The 19,492-nt window shown below is 41.7% G+C and overlaps 1 protein-coding gene across 8 annotated transcripts in view; it reads right to left on the minus strand.

Annotated features, from left to right (window-relative positions):
- Window positions 1-306: 306 nt before the first annotated feature.
- The window catches only part of hspg2 (heparan sulfate proteoglycan 2), an 88,340-nt gene continuing 69,154 nt past the window's right edge, over window positions 307-19,492 (minus strand). Inside the window, exons 49-82 of one of the 8 annotated variants that reach the window (XM_054608470.1) lie at window positions 17,705-17,840; window positions 17,258-17,409; window positions 16,885-17,029; window positions 16,186-16,329; window positions 15,264-15,398; window positions 14,990-15,171; window positions 14,485-14,680; window positions 14,063-14,242; window positions 13,673-13,933; window positions 13,425-13,587; window positions 12,902-12,999; window positions 12,546-12,812; window positions 12,291-12,403; window positions 11,974-12,121; window positions 11,740-11,856; window positions 11,510-11,527; window positions 10,213-10,297; window positions 9,980-10,124; window positions 9,774-9,876; window positions 9,562-9,671; window positions 9,360-9,468; window positions 9,129-9,227; window positions 8,777-8,998; window positions 8,336-8,580; window positions 8,072-8,243; window positions 7,521-7,643; window positions 7,096-7,137; window positions 5,662-5,737; window positions 5,116-5,194; window positions 4,673-4,720; window positions 4,257-4,327; window positions 4,074-4,157; window positions 3,765-3,868; window positions 307-2,904 (exon numbers count right to left, since the gene is read on the minus strand). In XM_054608470.1, coding sequence (XP_054464445.1) covers window positions 2,732-2,904; window positions 3,765-3,868; window positions 4,074-4,157; window positions 4,257-4,327; window positions 4,673-4,720; window positions 5,116-5,194; window positions 5,662-5,737; window positions 7,096-7,137; window positions 7,521-7,643; window positions 8,072-8,243; window positions 8,336-8,580; window positions 8,777-8,998; window positions 9,129-9,227; window positions 9,360-9,468; window positions 9,562-9,671; window positions 9,774-9,876; window positions 9,980-10,124; window positions 10,213-10,297; window positions 11,510-11,527; window positions 11,740-11,856; window positions 11,974-12,121; window positions 12,291-12,403; window positions 12,546-12,812; window positions 12,902-12,999; window positions 13,425-13,587; window positions 13,673-13,933; window positions 14,063-14,242; window positions 14,485-14,680; window positions 14,990-15,171; window positions 15,264-15,398; window positions 16,186-16,329; window positions 16,885-17,029; window positions 17,258-17,409; window positions 17,705-17,840 — 4,545 coding nt within the window. In that variant the 3' untranslated portion in view covers window positions 307-2,731. Of the gene's footprint in view, window positions 2,905-3,764; window positions 3,869-4,073; window positions 4,158-4,256; window positions 4,328-4,672; window positions 4,721-5,115; window positions 5,195-5,661; window positions 5,738-7,080; window positions 7,159-7,520; window positions 7,644-8,071; window positions 8,244-8,335; window positions 8,581-8,776; window positions 8,999-9,128; window positions 9,228-9,359; window positions 9,469-9,561; window positions 9,672-9,773; window positions 9,877-9,979; window positions 10,125-10,212; window positions 10,298-11,509; window positions 11,528-11,739; window positions 11,857-11,973; window positions 12,122-12,290; window positions 12,404-12,545; window positions 12,813-12,901; window positions 13,000-13,424; window positions 13,588-13,672; window positions 13,934-14,062; window positions 14,243-14,484; window positions 14,681-14,989; window positions 15,172-15,263; window positions 15,399-16,185; window positions 16,330-16,884; window positions 17,030-17,257; window positions 17,410-17,704; window positions 17,841-19,492 lie in introns of all 8 variants that reach the window. The other 7 variants (XM_054608469.1, XM_054608467.1, XM_054608468.1 and 4 more) reach the window with 7 other exon arrangements.

Raw genomic sequence — 19,492 nt, forward strand, 5'->3', positions numbered from 1 at the left:
GTTGTGTATCTTTCCATCCCCAAGGCAATTTCACAAACACAGTAGACTTTGTAAAATGAGAGTACCGTACCGATGGGACAGGTTTATGTGAGAAACCTGTTTTGGGTGTAACCTCTACGAGGAAACATTGGATCTTAACTTAATGGGCGCTGTAATTGGCCTCTCCTCAGGGACAGGCTAACCTCAACAGTTACCTGTACAATGGAATATTTCGGAACAATGAAGTGAGCTAAAGAAACCAGTCAGCATAGAGCCAAACACAGCCATTAAGACCAACAAGAAAGAAAACTCACGAGATTAAAAATAGCACATGAATTTTGTTTTTAATTAAGAAACACCAAAGGCAAGGGGAGTGTCTTTTCAAACATTGGAAATGGAGCAGTCAGGTCGTGCTGACATTGACAGTATTACATCTGGTACACTTTCATTTAAGTGATACGCTTTTCGTGGCATTCAGAAGTGAAACAAATTTTAAAATAAAAATGTCCATCATCAAGTGCACCTGTCATATTTTGCAATGGCCTGAAAACAACAAAAATATTTTCTTCACAACTTTGTGTTGGGCAAGAGTGTACAGTGTATATATAAATGAAAATCCAGTTTAGGAGCAGACACATAAAAGGCACCCAACAAGGGGCACACACGCCATCATTCTCTGCTTCAGTGTCCTAAACCTGGAACACAGCCGTGGCTCCATTCAATGCAGATGTTCATATCTGAACAAACATGATGACAACTTTCTGCATAGATAAATAATACATTTCTTGAATTTGGAACCTAAGACTTTTTTTGCATTGAGTGAATAATAAGACCTGTTTCTATCCATTTGACCAGGCAGTTCAAGGTGTATATTAACCTTTCATGGAACTTCATTGAAAGATTTGTGAAGAACTTCCCAGGGGGGCCGTATTCAAACTCAAACATGAGGGGGAAAACAAGGGGGATGTGGGAGGCAATACACAATAACCAGAGGAAAGGAAATAGCAAGATGTGATTGCTCTAAAAACAGCAGAATCAGGCCTTGGAACAAAAGCGATGTAAAAGAGAAAAAAAAAAACATAAAATAAATAAAAATGAGTCAACTCTAAGAGAAAGATCGTGCTCATTTTCATTGTAGAAAGGATATTAATACAAATATTTGAAGCTTAAAAAAATGAGAAAAAAGGTTTGTGAAGCCCCGAAGCGATCGTGCCGTTGTGGTGTTGTCGTGCGGTTTAATCTAAAGGTGGGTGAGCATGCTTTATCCGAGCTACGTTACTGATCACAGCACCTGCAGGAGACTTAACTGCATTCCCAAACACACCATCAAACACTATCCCGAACTGTGTCCTACTGCTGTTTGCTGCAGACCCATCTACTTCTGCAGAGAAAACCACAGACTTTCAGAGTTTTGTAACTTAGTGCATTGTCGCTAAAGCTACCAAACCTGCAAATGAAGCAACGTATTGAGGCAACTCTGGGTTGGGCCTCCTGAGGATATGGATATTGGTACAGGAACACACACATACACGCACGCACACACAAATCTGACTCCATACTGGGGCTTAAAGTAGAGTGACCTGTGAATAATGGCAGGCGCTGAGGCATACATAACCAACAAAAGAACTAGCATTCACACTTATTCTCTAGAGATATCTACCTGTCTGGCAGATAGTTTTACACATAAAGCAATATCTTCAACAATCACACATACAAAATAGGAGACACTCTAATCAATCAAATATGGCTGTGGAGGCAGCAAATCATGCCATATTCTTATAAAATCAACCTTGAATGTCATGCATATCAACAAATGTGACACTGTTAGATGTAGATCTTCTTAATCCAAGTAACCACGTACTCTACAGTACATGTAACAGACAGGTAACCATATGACTGTGTGCTGTAACTTTATGTCTGACATTAGCACCACGGTTTCTTTCTTTGTCATAAAAAAAACAAATAGACATAGAAGACACAACAGCGCTGTGAATTACTTGCAAAGCAAAACAAATCTGCCGAGTTGAAGCAGCAGTATGTAACTATGGTTATTAATTTGTTTTGGCCGACCTGAGTTGTGTACTGAAGCTGCATGTGACCATGTGTTCTCCTCTCCCAACAATTTACATAAAATGCTGTAACTGCATGCTTACGTGCGCAAAAAAAAAAGGTTCCTCTACAGAAGTGAAGAAAGAAGGCCTAAACATCTTCAAGTATTAATACAGTTAGGCCTATTAAAAGCCCTGGACACACAGTATTAGAACCCAGAATAAACTCTAGGAAAGTTGAAGAGCAGTTATGGTTAGTTTGCATGTTTTCCTCCCACAAATATAATATATATATATTCATATGTATATAAATAAAAATTCAGTGCTGTAAAAACATCTCCAACTCCATAGGATCTGACCCATCGTAGAAGGCCTAATATGTTTTACTCTTACTCTTCTCATGGCTAAAACTACTGCTGGAAGTATGTAAACTGTACTGGTTCTCCTGTGTTAATAGTCCTTCATTGAGAATACAACACTGAGGAAGAGAAGACTTGTTAATATTTTTTTCTCTCTTTTTTTGGTTTTACTGCACACAGAGAAACATATCCTGTTGGGTCATCTTGGCATTTTTTTGGTAGCAGCGAAGCACCAAGTCTCTCTGTGTGAGTCTGCTGTGTGTGTACGACATCACTCCATAGTCTCTGTGTGTGTGTATGTGTGTGTCGGTGTATGCGTGTTTCCATGTGTGTGTGCGCTGCGATCTATGAAGAGCACGGCAGCACGTTGACGCCGTGCGCCGCGTGGGTTTGCAGGTCGATGGCCTGGGCCGGCTGCTGTCCCGGCCGGGCGTTCATCAGTGCCAGGTTCCTCACGCAGCCCGTCATTCCAGACAAGAACTTCCCTCCGGTCATCGCAGCCATGTCTGGGGCTCCACCTGTCACATGAGCACATACAAAGTGAGCTATAAGTGAGGAAGTTCCTCTTTAGACATTTGGACCCACACAGCAGTTTTGAGGAAATGTTGGTCTCTGATATAGCTTCATGAATTTGGAAGAACTACATAAAATAAAGTAAATAAGGTTACATTTTCAATTTCTGCAGTGACGAAATCTTTCATATTGAGCCCAAAAAACGGACAAAATATCGAATAAGGTTAAAATGTTTAAAAGTAACCGAGCTACCGAGAGGGTAGATAGTTAGTTTAACCAAAACACTGGAAGCTAAACTCACTAAACAGACTATTTCCATCTTGGTTGTTGATGCAGACAAGAGACATGCACTTGAAGATGAAGATAATTTTGAAAAAAATAGTGTCTGTGACCTTCCAGGTAGTGTTAGCTAGCTAACTTTGTTAGCGTTAGCTTGCAGACTAAAATGTGTAACAAGAGTTAACGGGTTAATCTACAGCAGTGTGCAGCAGTAGTTTTATGAAGAAAGCTAGCTTCACCTATGTAGCTCGCTGAAAAGCCTGGTGCTCAATGTATTTAGACACCAGTGTTTTCAGTAAGATAAGCTAGCCACACAGTTTTTCAATTTACAAACAGTTAAAGTTTAATTTAATTTTTCAAGCTCCATTTGAGATTGTGTTTGGTTGGTGAACAATGGCTAACAGCCATCAACCTCTATCCCAACATCGGGATTTAAAAGCAAAAGCGCAAAGTGGGAAAGATGCCTGAGTGTTAACCAATGAATGTATTTGACGTTGAATTCAAACACATTATCACAGTTCAATCAGATAACCTTTCACTTGATTTAGTTGCCAGTATTGGGCCTACATGATTTCAATTCACTCACCAAGGTATATACTGCCTTTGGTGTTGACCATGAGGCTTCTGCCTTTAGACTGTCCATGAAGCGCGGCTTCTCCATCGATCTGGATGTATCCATCTTTTCCAGTTCTGCAAGAAAAGAGAAACATTAGGAGACAAACACATCACAATACAAGCACTGGTCATGCACAGACAAATCAGGAAATTGACAAAAAGCCATTAGTGAGGTCCAAAGTTATTAGGCTGATTATAAATCAACAAAGCAGGAATTAAACATATAAAAAGAACCAGAGCATTATGGGTAAACATAAGTAATATATATATGCAAACCTACCTGACTGCTGTGACCTTATGCCATCTCCCATCATTGATGGTCCTCCGGGACAAGATATCTGACTCTCCGCTGCCCAATTGGTAACTGGATATCATACCAATCATCAGCGTTAGTAAACCATTAACAAGGGCTGATACTAATAGAACTCATACAGGTGTCAACAGAACTACAGGGCTGAGTCACCTGAAAACAAGGTGTCCATTCTGCAGACCGAGGCTAATGAAGTCCTTGCCTTTGCCATGTTCTCCAAGTTCCTGGAAATAAATATGTTTGTCAGCAGAGAGAAGATGATGTAGGATTGAAAACTGTGAACCACTGAACAGCTGCAGTAATTTTCCGCACCAACTGTTATAATAGAAAAAACATGAGGCAATGCAGACAGATTGCTCCTTTGTTGAAGTGTGACATAAAACCCTCCATGCAAAATAACAGCGACAATAGAAACCATTATGCGCGTTGTGCAAAACAAAACACTCTTTCATTTCAAATGACGAGATTCTCCAGTAGTATCTGAAAAATTGTTATACACATTGTAATGTAAAACACATGTTATGAAACATGCAAAATAAATAAGGAGTGTCTTGTGTTTGAGTGGATACCTTTTTACTAGCATGCACCTTTCGCAAATTGCGTGCGCCATTGGTCTCCTGAGGAAAATGGAGGGTGAGTTAGAGAAGCAACATGCATTTATTTAGTGGTGTGAGATAGAGCTGGGCCAGCAGCCAACATGCCCAACAATGTCACAGCCTCAGTGGGACAAGTAAGAATTAAACAGTGAACACTGAAATGAAGGAGAATGCAGTATTGTGTAATACTGACACGTAAGTAAAAAAAAAAAAAACTCTGAATGCTTTGAGAACATTAATGAGCATCACGTCTTTATGGATGAGGTAATGGTGATGATTAAGAGTGCTGAAGTGCAGTAGCAATGTTATGGTGAGGATACAAATGTGGAAGGGAAGGTGTGAGTATCAGGTTTAAGATTTGGATTAAACCATGGCTCAGGACTATGAGTGAGTCTGAAGGCCGGACCAGGACTCACCACTCCCTGCCACAAGATCAGACCCTCAGAGGAGCTTGTGTTGATCTCCAGTTCGATTGTCTCTGGCGAGTCATGGGCGCTAAAACAGAAACAAAATTTAGACTTTTACCGATGATGCATTGTTACATTAACTCCTAATAATACAACATCTGGTTCAACCTTCTTACATACAGTGTATTGGTTTAACAATGGTACTCAAACTTTTTTTTCAATAATATATAAAATATTTTGTTCAGGCAAAACATCCTAACCAGCCAAAACATTTTGGAAGAAAAAACAATGTGTTTGTTACGGTTGTTGATAGTTTACGGCAGTTAGCAATTACATTGGAAATACTGATATTGAATATTAAAAGTGGTTTATCAATTTTTTTAATTAAAGTTATTACGGTATTATTATTCTAAAAATTAAGCATAACATTTCTTAAGTAACATTAAAGAATAAATCTCACTTACTCCATGCAGAACTCCAAAGGGGTACTAGAACCATTTGAGAAACAATGTGCTCTAAGTTTTATAAGAGTTTAGAAACACAAATTATAGTTACCTTCTTGGGAATACAGATTTAGGAAGGGCAATGTATCCGTCATCGTGGAAATGAGCCGCATACTGATAGGGTGAATCTAGAAAAAAATAAAGTAAATACACATCAAAAATTATGTTCAAATAATTGTAAGGCTGCTGTGGACTTTCATTCTCACTGTTATAGTGCCCTCCAGTGGCGAAAGCATGGAAAAAACCCAAAGGCTTGGTTAAACACGAAAGTTATAGACAAAGAAGAGGTATTCTTTCACTGTATTTTTTTGGGTGGTAGTTTTTAAAGAGAGACTATATAACTTTTTAAATAAAGAAATAATACATTCTTCCTCTTATCAAAGAAAAGTTGAATTCATAAGCAATAAAACTTGGTCTTTTATGACTAGTGGCTTGGTGGCTGATGACTTTATACTCTTCTTTGCTTACTGTCACAATAGGTTTTTGCATATCAGAGATAATTTCAATAAACACAGTGTTAACTTTTTGTTTAAATTCATTAATACAACCAAATTAGCCACCCTAAGCACATAACCGATCATGTACCAAGCACATACCAAGTCTGTAGCAGCAAAACGATTATATAGAAATGAGAAATTGAGTGTTTGATTGCTTACAACTTTTCCTTTGTAAGAGGTAGATAATGTTATTTCTTCTCTCAAAAGCTACATAGTCGCACTTTATGTGCCCCAAAATTCATATGCAATTGTCAAAAACAAAAATGACAAAACTCTTCATCATGACCAAACCAGAATCCATGATGCAAAACCCACCAACACGAGAGCGATTCATTTGCAAGTCCTCACACGCTGCACCATCTCTGGGCTTTCACAGATATCAGATTGAACTCACCATGGGTTCATGCATGAATACTTTTGTTCGAAACGCATCTCATCTCACCCAAACACCATCCCAGTGTGCTTTCAACACAAACGTTTGAGTTGTTAGTAACAGCATAAATGGATGGAACAAATAACAGATATAATGTTCTGACCGAGACGGTTTCAGAGAGAAGAACAGGTACTTTTTTGTATTTTATTGTTGTATAGACAGGCATTCTTGAGGTAAACGGAGACAAGATGTAATGTTGTGAGTAGCCATCTTTAACAAGAAGATAGGGAAAAAGCAAAACAAGGGGAATTCCACATTTCCATCTGGGTCCAAAAAAACAGGCAGCACAAATCCGTTGATCTCCCAACAGCAGTCTACCATCCTGTTACCTCTTATTACAGATGCAGAATTCCCCTCTCCCAACTTTACAAAGGGGACAAGATCCTCAGTTGAGCACAGAAGCATGTTTGGTATGCGCGGACATGTGTTAGGCAACAGACAGTTTGGGTTGAGCTTTGAGGGGACTTGGGGCCCCTCGGGCTCAGATGGGCCCCTGTTAGTCAGAGTCGTGTCAGGCAGACTGGATATTGAGATACTGTACCATTTGACTCGCTACCTTCCAAATTCCTCAGGGCCTCTGGGAAGCTGGAGACCTGGCCTGTGTGTGTAGGATATATAGCTATGAGAGTGCAGGGGTAAGACATACGTGATTACTTAGGTTAAGCTGTCTGATGTTAGAAGGGCTTCATACTGAGGAGAATGTGAGTCATGTGTGATCACTTCTGGCTGTGGGTCTAGTTTTTCTGCTTTGATGACCAATATATTTGTCTATATGCTGTAATGTTATAGGGGGTTAAATGCTTTGGAGATTTGGAGTTTTGCTTTTCAGAACTGCTTTTAGACAGAATCTGCTACTGAAATTGCATAGTTATAAATTAACAATACAATTAAACCATTTCCCCCACACACATTGTGCTATTTCTGGCTTTGATTTAGATATTATATTAGGTTGACATGGTTGTGTAGCTATTCAATACTTACTTTCTTCACAGTTTATGCCTGTGTGGCCGGGCGCACACACACACTGGCCGTTGACACAGCTGCCGCCATTTTGGCATTGAAGGTTGCTCTGGCACGCGTCTTTCACCACCTCACAACGCTCACCTGCGGGGTCACATACCAGTTATGGGTCAGGAGTGAAAGGTCGGGGGGTCAAGTTTACACCAAAGTCAGGGTGAGTTCATAGGGTCTGGAGATAATACATGGACAATGATAATTGTTTATTGTTTTTTTTTATCCATTTAAACTATCCAGATATTTTTCAAGGAGCAGATCTGTTTAAATTGAATTTTAACCAGATTTGATGTTTTGATGGACCCACGAGTTGGATTTTCTTGAAGCCGATGAGCATAGTTTTATAGTTAAAGAGGGTTGTTGACAAAATACAGACAAAATCTTTCCCTTAGAGATAATGAAGTGAAAAATGAGCAGAAAACCCAAATTTGGTACAAGAATTCTGTGAATTTTCAACAGATTTAATGCATGCTATGCCTTTTCCAGTGTCAAGAAGACTTGTGAGTGTGAACACCAACCTTCAAATCCATCCTTACAGAGGCACTGGTACTCATATTCAACACTCGACATGCAGTGACCACCATTCAGGCAGGGCCGGCGGTCACAGGGGCTGTTGTCCACACACTTGCGGATTAATCTGCTTTCTGTGAAGCTGTAGGACAGATCCACCTTCTTGTTGTTGATGGAAACCTAAGCACGCAGCGCAGACAAGTTTAAGCATTCAAATACAGAACAATATTAATTACATTTCATTTGTCTTTTTCAACACATAGAGATCTCACCTCTCCTATACATCCCTCAAACAGTTCGCTGACATTGGCAGGCTTAGGCAGGACGTCCATGTTGGGGACTCCTCCCAGGAACATGGCCGTGTGGATGTTGAGGCCCTGGGCTTTTCCTGGAGACGTTTTTTCCTCCACTGGGCCTTGATCCACCTTCAGGTGGCCGGCCCTCTTGTTTCGCTCGGCCACAACTCTGTGCCACTGGCCCAGAGAGACCGGCTCTGGACTGAGGAGGATAGCTTGGCCTGGAAATCAAAATAGGCCCAGAGAGATCTTGAATGAAGTTTTTTGGAAGTCTTTGTGTCCCAATTTGAGTCTCTTACTCTAACTGCACTAAAAATCTTCATATTGTTAATCTACTAAAGGATACAGGATTATATTCTATGGACAAATAAATCAATACCTTTCTGAAACTACAAAAGATTTGTGTTAATTCTTTACCTGTGCCCAGTTCATATCTGAACTCTACATGTCCCTCCACCATGGAGATGGCTACAAAGTCCTCCACCTTCATTTTCTTCCCTCCACAGAAGAACATCAGGCCATCTCTTTCCATGGGCTTGAACTCAAGCTCGACACGCAGGTCATCATGGACGTTGGTCAGGGGAGGATAGGCTATGTACGACTCCTCGCCATCAAACAGAGGAGTGGTCACCAATTCCCCTAGTGAAAGTGAACAAGGAGGAAAATGCATTAAGAATTTCTTGAAGGAAAAACATCAATACCAATACTGCATAGCACGCTAAAATACTTTGAATATTTTTCTGTAGATGAGAGTAACTTCCTGTCTTACCATCCATGCATTTGTTTCCAAACTTGCCAAGATGACAGCGGCAGTCGTAGCCCAGGCCATTTTGGCGGTTGATGCAAGTGGCGTCTGGTCCGCAGGCGTCTGTGGGAATTTAGATCACAAACAGAGACATAAAACACTTTTAAAAAATCCTTTGGTGCACACGGATAGTGTTAATAGAAACATCCAGGTATTTTGATTTGTTTATGCGGCCAGGTGGGGATTCCCATGTACCTGAGTGACAGTGCAGGGATGAGTGATGCTGGCAGTTGCTGCCTGTGAATCCTTTGGGGCAGCCGCACTTATACAAGCTGGCATCTGAGTCCTCACACCTCCCTCCATTCTGAATAATGACAGGGAAGAATTAAACTGGACACTATGGGATTAAACACAGACAAAATCCTACAAATACATCCAGTGTGTGGATGTAACTGACCTGGCATGGGTGGTCTTTGCACGTGGGGCAGTTTGTGACGCCAGTGGAGCTGCGGTCCAGGTCTTTGAAAATGACCTCCTCACCCTGGATGACCAGCTGACGGATACAGCCTGCAGAGTAGCAACAGTAAATAAGGAGAAGTCTTCACGCCAAGAGGACTTTTTCCTCCATCCTATGTTTCCTTTCATGGTGTAAACAGAGTGACGTCTTACCAACAAAACCGGTCTTAATTCCAGCAGTTTTGGCGAGGACTGTGTAGTTGGGATAACCACCCACATGCAGGTCCTCATTCAGATCCAGGCCCTTGAACTTGCCCTGAGGACAGGAAATGTGCATTTATGAAACATATTAACTGACATGAATGAATCCAAATGCACATATGTGAAAGTGGGAGTTACATAAACATTGACGGATGTACCTGTGAGCTGCCGTTGATGGGCTCCCCTCCGTCCACAGTGATGTAGCCCAAAGTGAGGTTGCGATACAGCTCGACTGTGTGAAACTCTCCCAGTTTGACAGGGTTGGGGTCCCGTATGGTCGCCATGCCTGAGCCCACGTCAAACCTAGGAAAGCATCAGAATCATTATCAACAAGGTCACCGTGCTGTCTTTATGTCAATTAGGAGAACTTTAAAGATAAGTATAAACTGACCTGAACTCTAGGCGGCCACCAACAAGTCCCAGAGAGATAAAGTCTGCTCCTGTGGTCCTCCTCTGGCCATTGTAGAGAATCATACCTGCACCACAAAAATAAGATGAGTGAGAATTAGTACCATCCTAAGCCTAAATGCGTCCCCTACAATAATATGTGGAATCTTCCAGTTTGTTCAAGAATTTTCTTGAGTCAAAAGTGGAACAATTTTTGTGTTTGACTCAAGATAATTATTTCTTTAAACTTCCTGAAATAACCATCTCAGCACACACTCAGGAAAGCCAAGATTTTAGGCTAAACATGAGAGTAAGTGACTTGTTAGGATGGACAATGTTTGCAACAAAGTCATTCATACACAATGAATATTCTTTGAAAGCTGTAGGGTAAAGCAGCATGCTATGGTGGGGCAAGTTTGAAGCCAACCAAAGCCAGGTTATAACCTGGCATCCTATTCGGGCATCACTGGGCTGCAAAGTGCACCTAGTCACACAATAGTTCGAGTCCTCCTTTTTCTCTCTGAACATGCTGGGAACACATGCTTCATATGAGCCACAGAGGCTCACAGGGAAGTGGGAACATGCCCTCTTACACATCCATCTATATCATCTCTGGTAGTTTTGAAAATGAGTGATCAAGACAGAGTTAAATGCATGAATGTGCAATACAAAGTTGTTGTTTAAGTGTAAAGTAAGTTCACACATACAGTAATATTCTGATGTTTGTTTGTATCACACATTTATACATTTAAGGAGCCAAGTGAGTTCAAATAGCTTTTTTGCAATAAATTTGTGGCCTGTTTTGTTGCAGTTTGTTACCTGACGGGTGGGAAGTGGTGAGAGACAGCAAAAAACAGTCACAATCAAAAGAATAACAACTATATATTTCTTTCATTTTTCAAACATTTTACTGTAGTGTTCATTCATTTTGCTGTCCTGTCCCCACCCGTCCGGCACCAACTGTGGATAGGTTAAAAGAAGCCATATTTTTTTTGCAAAGGCAGTTTGACTTACTGTGGCTCTCACTATTTTCAGAACTGCAGAAATGTTTAAATACACAAATGTGTGTGTAGTTTTGCATTTAACGACGTTGACTGGGGTGTAAAGGTAGATTTGTAACCAAGCGATTATGAAGCCGATGTGTTTTTATTATCATGACCAAAAGAAAAGCCTGAATGAAAACATGCACCATCTGCTTGCATCTCTTTCACAGCCCTCAAATCAGCTCTGAGCTGGAGCAAAAAAGCAGTGGTGCCAACATCAGTCTGTAGTTCCTGTTGTTCTCAAGCACTGAGACTCACCAGCGTACAATATGAGACCTTCCCACCACGTTGGTGAGGGTGAAAAGGTGAGGGGGAGAGGGGAGGGACAGAAGACGCAGTGAAATTATACATGAGGAAATATGACAAACATAGTACACTACATTGTACAAAAAGACATTACCACGCTGCAAGATACAACAAGAGAAAAGTGTAAATTGATAAATTATTCAATTTAACTATGAAGCAAATTTAAGGTTTCACTTCCTTACCATCAACATTATCAGGTCTAAAGTTGATCTTCATGCTGAAAGCCTTGTAGGCATTTTTGATGGTGGGCAGGGTGAGGTAGGACAAGGGTTCCTGGGCAAAGTATGGCATCACCCTCTCTGAAAAACAAAGCACATGATCTCTTTTAGATACAGAAAAAAAGTATAGTTCATACTCAACACTTTATTTCTTACTTTCATTTATGTATCGACATTCTTCCTACACCGCAGACTAACCGTGAACTTGAAGTGTAGTAAAGGCTTCCACTTTTCCCTGTTTGTTAGAGGCGGTGCAGACATATATCCCAGAATCCTCATGGGCGACGCGAGGAACCGTCAGCGCGTTGAGATCCTGGAAACACTTAGGAGGAAGCTCTCCTTCCACCTAGAAACAGAAACAGACACAGAGACACAATTAACATTATAAATAATATTAGCATCAACAAAAAGTTTACTCTCTTAAGTCTATAGACATCATAGAGTATTTAAAATAGTTCCTATACAATGAGCCTAGAAAAATGAAGCTGACTGAGTTATAGAAGTATCTTGGTTACCTTGGACCATTTGATCTCAGGTACCGGGTATCCTGAAGCCACACAGGGCAAAACCGCATCAGACCCAACTGTGACCTCCTTGGTTTCAGGCAGCGCAGCGATTTGAGGAAGGGCTGTGCAAACAAGCAGAGGGTTTAGATTTAGAGTGGTGCAAGCAAAATGCATCAGTGTGTATGTGCAAGTGCATGGATGTATGTGTGTAATGGAAGTAAAAAGGACTGTGTTTTAGTTTATTTTCTTCTCTTGTGCACTCACACTGGACGTTCAGGACCACCTGTGACTGGACCGAGCCTACGTCGTTGGTGGCCGTACAGCGGTACTGCCCGGCGTCGGCCTCCGTCACCTGATCAATCCTCAGCATGCCGCCCTTCACCATGATGTGAGCAGGCAGAGACCCACCAACTTTACTCCACTTAACCGTGGGCTCTGGGTCGCCAACAGCCTGGCACTCAAACTCCACAGAGTTCCCTATCATCACAGTCTGCACAGAGGTGCGAACGTTGATCATCACCTTTGGCAGGGCTGTGGAAAAGAAAAGAACAGCATCAGGTTATATTTGGCTTTGATGAAGCAGGGTTTATACTGGTGTATTTGTAGTTGAGGTAACAGACCTTGGATGGTCAACCTGGCAGTGTCCTGTGCCTGACCATATCCACTGCTGGCTCTGCAGATATAAATGCCTTCGTTGCTCTGCTCAAGGTTCTCAATCCTACAGAGAGACATAAAGTTTAACACATTAAAAACACTTAATTTCACATATTACAAAATATCTTGGGGATTAATCTGCTTTTAATACTTGTTAGAGCACCAAATACATGGCTAAAAAAAGTCCCCAAAAATACACAATTGACTGAGTAATGTTTGCTAGAAACTTCAGTGCCCAGCTTCTTTATCAAATAATTAAAAAGTATCGGTTTGTGACTCTTTTTTTTTTATATAGAAGATTACACCGTCAGAGGGAAAAAATATCCACAGAGAGGGCGTGGCAGTCTTATCTTTTAAGTACATATTATGTAAAAATAGTGCTGAATTTGGTTCCTAATGGGTGGAAAATGAAAAAACTGGCAGATTGGGCCCTCAACATCATACAAATCGGTCTCAACAAACAGAAAGCAATATGAGTGTATGAGTCACCTGAGCACCCCATCCTTGACGTGGTGGTTCGGTGGCAGGGCTCCTCCCTCCTTCAGCCACTCAATTTTGGTCTCTATACCGCCTGCTGCTGAACAGGTGAACTCCACAGCACTGCCTTGGGCCTTTACCTCAACCTGGGGTGACACACGCACTGCCAAGGGGGCTGCAGATGTAAAGGAAAGAGATATTATTACATTATCTATAACATGTCAAAACTTGTCAAATCATTATATTTTCAGTAAACTTACATCTGACGGTGACTTTAGCGATCACTTCGCTGTTGGCTACTCTGTTACTGGCCACGCACTTGTAGCTCCCAGCATCCTCAGAGGTAGCCAGGTTGATCTGAAGATCCCCTCCGCTAACCTGGGCCCTCGGGGGCAGGTTTCCATCCAGCTTGGTCCAAGTGTAGGTCAGGGGAGGAGTGCCATGAGCAAGGCACTGCAAACGGATCACCTCCCCGACCCGCACAGCCACATCGTCAGGCATAGAGGTGGCATAAGGAGGGGCTAGAGAAAGGAGAAAAAAAGAAGAAAATACACATAAAACATTGTATACATTGTAAACTCACTGTATATGCAACAAAATTAATTAATTCAAATAAAATAACAGCAAACTAACAAAAACACAACACTCACTCTCTACATCTAGCATGATGGTGACTTCAGTGGTGCCCATGTTGTTGGTTGCAGTGCAGATGTATTCTCCAGAGTCCTGGCGGCCCACTGCGGGCAGCACCAGGCTGTTGTTCACCACCTTGTGTCTCCAAGGCAACGGAGACCGCAGCTTGGACCAGGTGATCTTCGGGGATGGGAAACCTAGAAAAGCAAATTTTAGAGCAAAAACACAAGTTTTATGCTCGGCTAATTTTAGTGAAGAATAGAAAATATTGTATTCTTATGGCAATCCATACAATAAAAAAAAAAAGTTGATCCAGGTGTTTTGTTTTTATACGTCTTTGATATGGTGATGCAACATAGAAAGTGCCACAGAAAGACAAGACAAAAATGCTTCAAGTGAATTCCAGCTGTTGAAATGAGATTCTTTCGGCCATCATTACCGTGGGCCTCACAGCGCAGCGTTGCAGTCTGCCCCTCCACCACTACCATCAGCGGCTCAGGAACAGAAGCCCTTGGCACTGTGGGCACTTGAGAGCCTCCCTCAATAATGATCTCCACCTTGGTCTCAGTGGTGCCCTCGTTGTTGCGAGCTGTGCAAACATAAGTGCCGCTGTCTTCTTGACGTGCCACTAGAATCTGAATTAGAGCAAAAATGATATATCTTACAATAGAAAATAACGAAATTTCAGAAAATAAAAACTGATACTAAACACTGTTTTGAAGCTCTAAAGCTATTACGAGCGATTTTCATTTTGTGTTGATATTGGCGGTCTCTGTGGACTAAAGTGGTAGTGTTTCAGAGCACTAACACTTTACTGGAGGCATCAGTATTAAATTGAGACTGTTTCATAACCGGTTAAAAGTTCCTCATAGTAACTTTTAATAGCAATACAGAAGTGTCTGATAACAAACTGTTCTACAGATCTTCTTTGTCGGATGTATCACCTGCATGACTGCGTTGGACTCCATGGGCACCGGGCTGCTCAGCATGGTCTTGCCGTTGCTGTCCAGCTTGTGCCATGAGACTGAAGGGCGGGGCTCTCCTGATGCCTGGCATTCCAGGTTAATGGGTTCACCCACTCTGACACGTATGGGTCCAACAGGGGTGACAGTGGCCACAGGAGACTCTGAGGGCACAGATATAAAATATTATCAGCCACTAGAGGGACCCCTTTCCCTTAGAGCTTTATGGGTGTGAGAAGACTGAAAGCTGGCTTACCTTTGACAATCAAAGACACAATGGTGTGGGTGATGCCGAACGGGTTGCTCGCCACACAGCGGTAGGCACCGTGGTTCATAGGGCGGGCGTTGGAAACGGTAATGACAGAACCATCAGGGCCAACTTGAATATTATCTGTAGAGCAGAGTAGCAAAACATTAGATCTGCTGTAGATAATGCAAGTTAAATAGTACCTGAGTCAGTCTGAGCCTGAGAAGTTCACTGATTTTATACATGAATATTCAGTTTACTCATCATGGTAAGCACTACTCAGCACAACTAATTGTACAATGTCTACTGGAACATTTCTTTAAAGTTTATAAAATAAAACTTGTGATGTTATAAGGGTCTCGGCTTGGGCAAATGTTAACAGGAAGTCTGCATAGCAAACTGGAAGTGTGAGGTTTGACAGAAGAGGGCATTAAGGAGGCAGGAGGAGTCTAATGAAAAATGCTATAGTTGCACTATGGTAAGTGTGTGATCCAGTGTTTACAGTGTCTCTTTTTATTCCGCCAGTTTTATGGAAGAGCAAAACTATATTGCTGGAGTAGCCAGGTAATGTTGAGTAGTTCTCAATCTTGGCCAAGACACCACTTGGAGATATTCACAATTAGGGGTGTAAAATATCAGAAAAACTTAATGACCGAAAGCACTGATATATCATAAAATCTTAATGGGCTAAACGACATGCAATATTTTAGTACTGCAAAAAATCTAATTTGCAAGTCTACAGAAAAGGGAACTGAGAAAACGGAGTTCTAAATTAGTCATTAAATGAAGTAACAGAGGAGTCATTCATGGGTGGGTTGTAACTGTAATTGCTTGCAAATAATGACATCATGAAGTCAAAACTCATTAAGCAGCTTTTCTCCTCAGTGTGTGTGTGTGTGTGTGTGTGTGTGTGTGTGTGTGTGGTTGTTACCTGGCAGCGGCTGGTTGTTGGCCAGTTTCCACTCCAGTCTGACAGGCTGCGCTCCGCTGTACACCCTGCACCTGAAGCTGGCCGACTCCCCCACGCGCACCGCAGCGCTGTGGGGCTCTATGGCGATAATTGGACTCTGAAGACCTGCAGCAGAAACCAGCGTTTTGGGCTCCTGACATATTCTGTTTGAACATTACGGCTCACAATAACACTTCATTTAGCTGACTATAATTCACAGAAACCTGAAGTAACAAATAACTATTCAACGTGGGTATGGTCTTCAATGGCAGCAGTTAATAACTCAAACATCGCTGAAGTCCATGGAGGAGTGAATGAGGATGAGATCATGGGACAGTGGTATGGAAAATCATTCAATGTGAGGTCACACTGGGCTTCACTGGAAAGTACATTCATGAAGTGAGGCAGTGTTAGTGTGACAACAACACTCTTCCATGTATTGCTCTGCCCTTAATGTATTTCTCCCAGCCTCTGACTGATGCTGCCATCCACTGTAATCTACATTAAATGTAACTTAATGACTGTCAAGTCTAATCAAATCACCAGGACATATTTGAAAAAAGAGACAATATTAAAATGGGCTCTTTGTTTTCATTCTGTTGCGATAAAAAAATATATTTCTTGCACGCATAGCAAGTAAATATACCAACTGTATGAGGCCTGAAGTGTTGACCGACTTACGTGAAGAAGATGAAGTGACAGACACCGACACAGAGGCTTGTTGGACATGAGATCCTGGGTTTCCAGGGCTGCCCTTCACCCGACAGACATACTCCCCTGAGTCCTCTGCAGTGGCTGACAGGATACGCAGCTGACTGCCCAGAACCTGAACACAGTAGACAAGATATGGAGTCACTTCAGCTCAGCGTAAAGGTGTATGACTTGTTCATAATAACTGGAATGTCAGTGCTGTGCAGTGACTCTGACCCAAATAACCACATTTTTGGATTACATTTCTGCTGCATCACATTCAAAGATCTAGAAAATCCCTTACCTTTACCAGTGGCTTAGACAAATATAATGGGGGCACAATGATGCATTTTTGTCTGATTACCTGGTGGTTAGAGGAGAGTCTTCCACCGGCCTTCGTCCAGGTGACTTGGGGAGGAGGATTTCCAGGGGCAAAACAGTTGAGCTCCAGATTCTGGCCCTCCTGTACATCAGCTATAGACGGCTGGATGCTGACCACTGAGTGGCTGTGGTCACCTGCACACACACAGACAGTACTGACTCTTATCTTTTCTTCTTTATTAAGAAATTGATGCAAGGACTTTAGATACTTGTTTTGTATACCTTTCCGTTTTTTAACACTCAATGTTCTTTTTAATTAGTGTTGCGGAAAATTATATATACTGACATGATTACAATGAAACTACTGTTTGTGTTACTGTGTTTCTCAGAGACTGTGTGGGGGTTGGGTTTGGGATGTTAGTGGATATGATGAAAAGGTGGAGGGGGAGGGTTATGGGTTTGTCTCTCTTTGACTACCAAGACAACTCACCTTTGAGCACAGAGACTTTAATGGGAGCACTGTTTGAGCCAATGCTGTTGCTTCCAACACACATGTATGTGCCCGAGTCGGACATCTGGATGTTGGGGATGAGCAGAGTTCCGATGTCTGTGCGGTCCATTCGAGCCTAAAGAGGACACAACAGTACGTGACGAGATTAGACACCTATCTCAATTACACCGCCTTATGAATGCTATTATTTACAGCACTATGCATTACAATTAACATGATTTTACTATAATTTACACCATAAAACACACATATAGTCGTATACTGAAGACAAAGCGATCACTAACCTGTTTCATGTCGCTTGAAACAACACACATATGACATAGCTGACATTATGACATTACTAGCTAAAAGCGACACAAAAGCACTACAGAGTAGATCTTTAAGACAAGACAAGAGCTGTTATTGCTACACATAAGGCTCTGGAAATGGATTTTTGATTCATGGTTTTTACGACACTGTACTTTGTACATGAAACTGTGCACAAAGTAGTGTCGATATTTCTACAATGGTTGGTGGGGTTTTAATTCGTTAAGGGGAGACAGCCCAGGTAAAAATATTGTTTTTCAACTATTTTGCTCCCATAACATGTCTTCTTTCAGAAGAAAGAAAACATCCAAAATACACATTTAGTAGTTTATTTGACTACACCATCCGATCTGCAGTTTCTCCTAAATTCACCAAAAGTTAGCATTAGATACATCCTAATTTGCATATTTAAACATAAAATCTCAGAAAACTTGTAATATTAAAAAAATATTTTAAGGTAGCTAATCAACTGAGGGAGTTTCATGGCGATATCTATTATTTACATTTTTTACCTTAGTAACCTGGAGTGTCTCACCTTTATACATCATGATCAGTGATCACAAAGTTTACTAGACTAGAATCTTTATTCTCAAACAAGATTAATGATTGATTCTAAAAATTAGGAGAGTTAGAATTGACAGTTTGTGAAACATTGACTTGAGACAGCGGTTACTCAATAAGCATTACAAAGCAGTTCTTAACCGTGAAATCTGAGAATAATCTCTAGCCAGTGCCCTGGAAATTAAAATAACCACAACCAAAAATCAAGTAACGACCGAAACCCTTCATTAATTCCAACACTTAAATTCAAGAACTCTCCTGACTTTCTGGTCTAACAGTCATCAACAACTTGACTTGTTTGTACACTACTCCACATGGCAGTCAGAGGTCCAGCAAGGCTGAAAATGAGCTTTCATAAAGTTTGGAAACACCTCAGAGGGGAGGGGAGTCAGGAGGGGAGGGTCTGGGGAGGGATTACTGTATCCGGGGGGTGTTGGGGCATCCACGGACAAAGCTGCTTAGCTCCGGCTCATTCAACCGTGAGGGAGGCTAAACCGAGCAGTGGCTGAGGCGGGCCCAGACTCAATGTGTGTCTGAACCCATTGAGGAGTTTTCAAAGCAAGCCGTTTGCTAGAGCATACAGAATTTCTGCGTGGTCGCACGGCAGAGCCTAGCTCCCCCTGGGAAAGGCTGACACAACGCAGAGGCTCTCTGAGGCAGAACTAAACAGGCCCCGGAGCCCTCGTCGAAGCCGAGGAGGGCCATGCAGAAACCAGACCTACACAATACCCCCTTGCGTAGGGGGGCAGCGGGATGCGCCTGGCACGGAGCAAAATATGTCTGAAATACCTACAGCACCTCCTGTATACTTAGTCCTGTTAATACACTCGATGGAATGATGAGGGTCAACTGAGTGCGGAGAGCCAAAACAAGTTAGTGATGGTATGATGTGACAGAACA

The sequence above is a fragment of the Anoplopoma fimbria genome, chromosome 12, assembly GCF_027596085.1.
Source record: "Anoplopoma fimbria isolate UVic2021 breed Golden Eagle Sablefish chromosome 12, Afim_UVic_2022, whole genome shotgun sequence".
In the NCBI taxonomy this organism is placed as follows: domain Eukaryota; kingdom Metazoa; phylum Chordata; class Actinopteri; order Perciformes; family Anoplopomatidae; genus Anoplopoma; species Anoplopoma fimbria.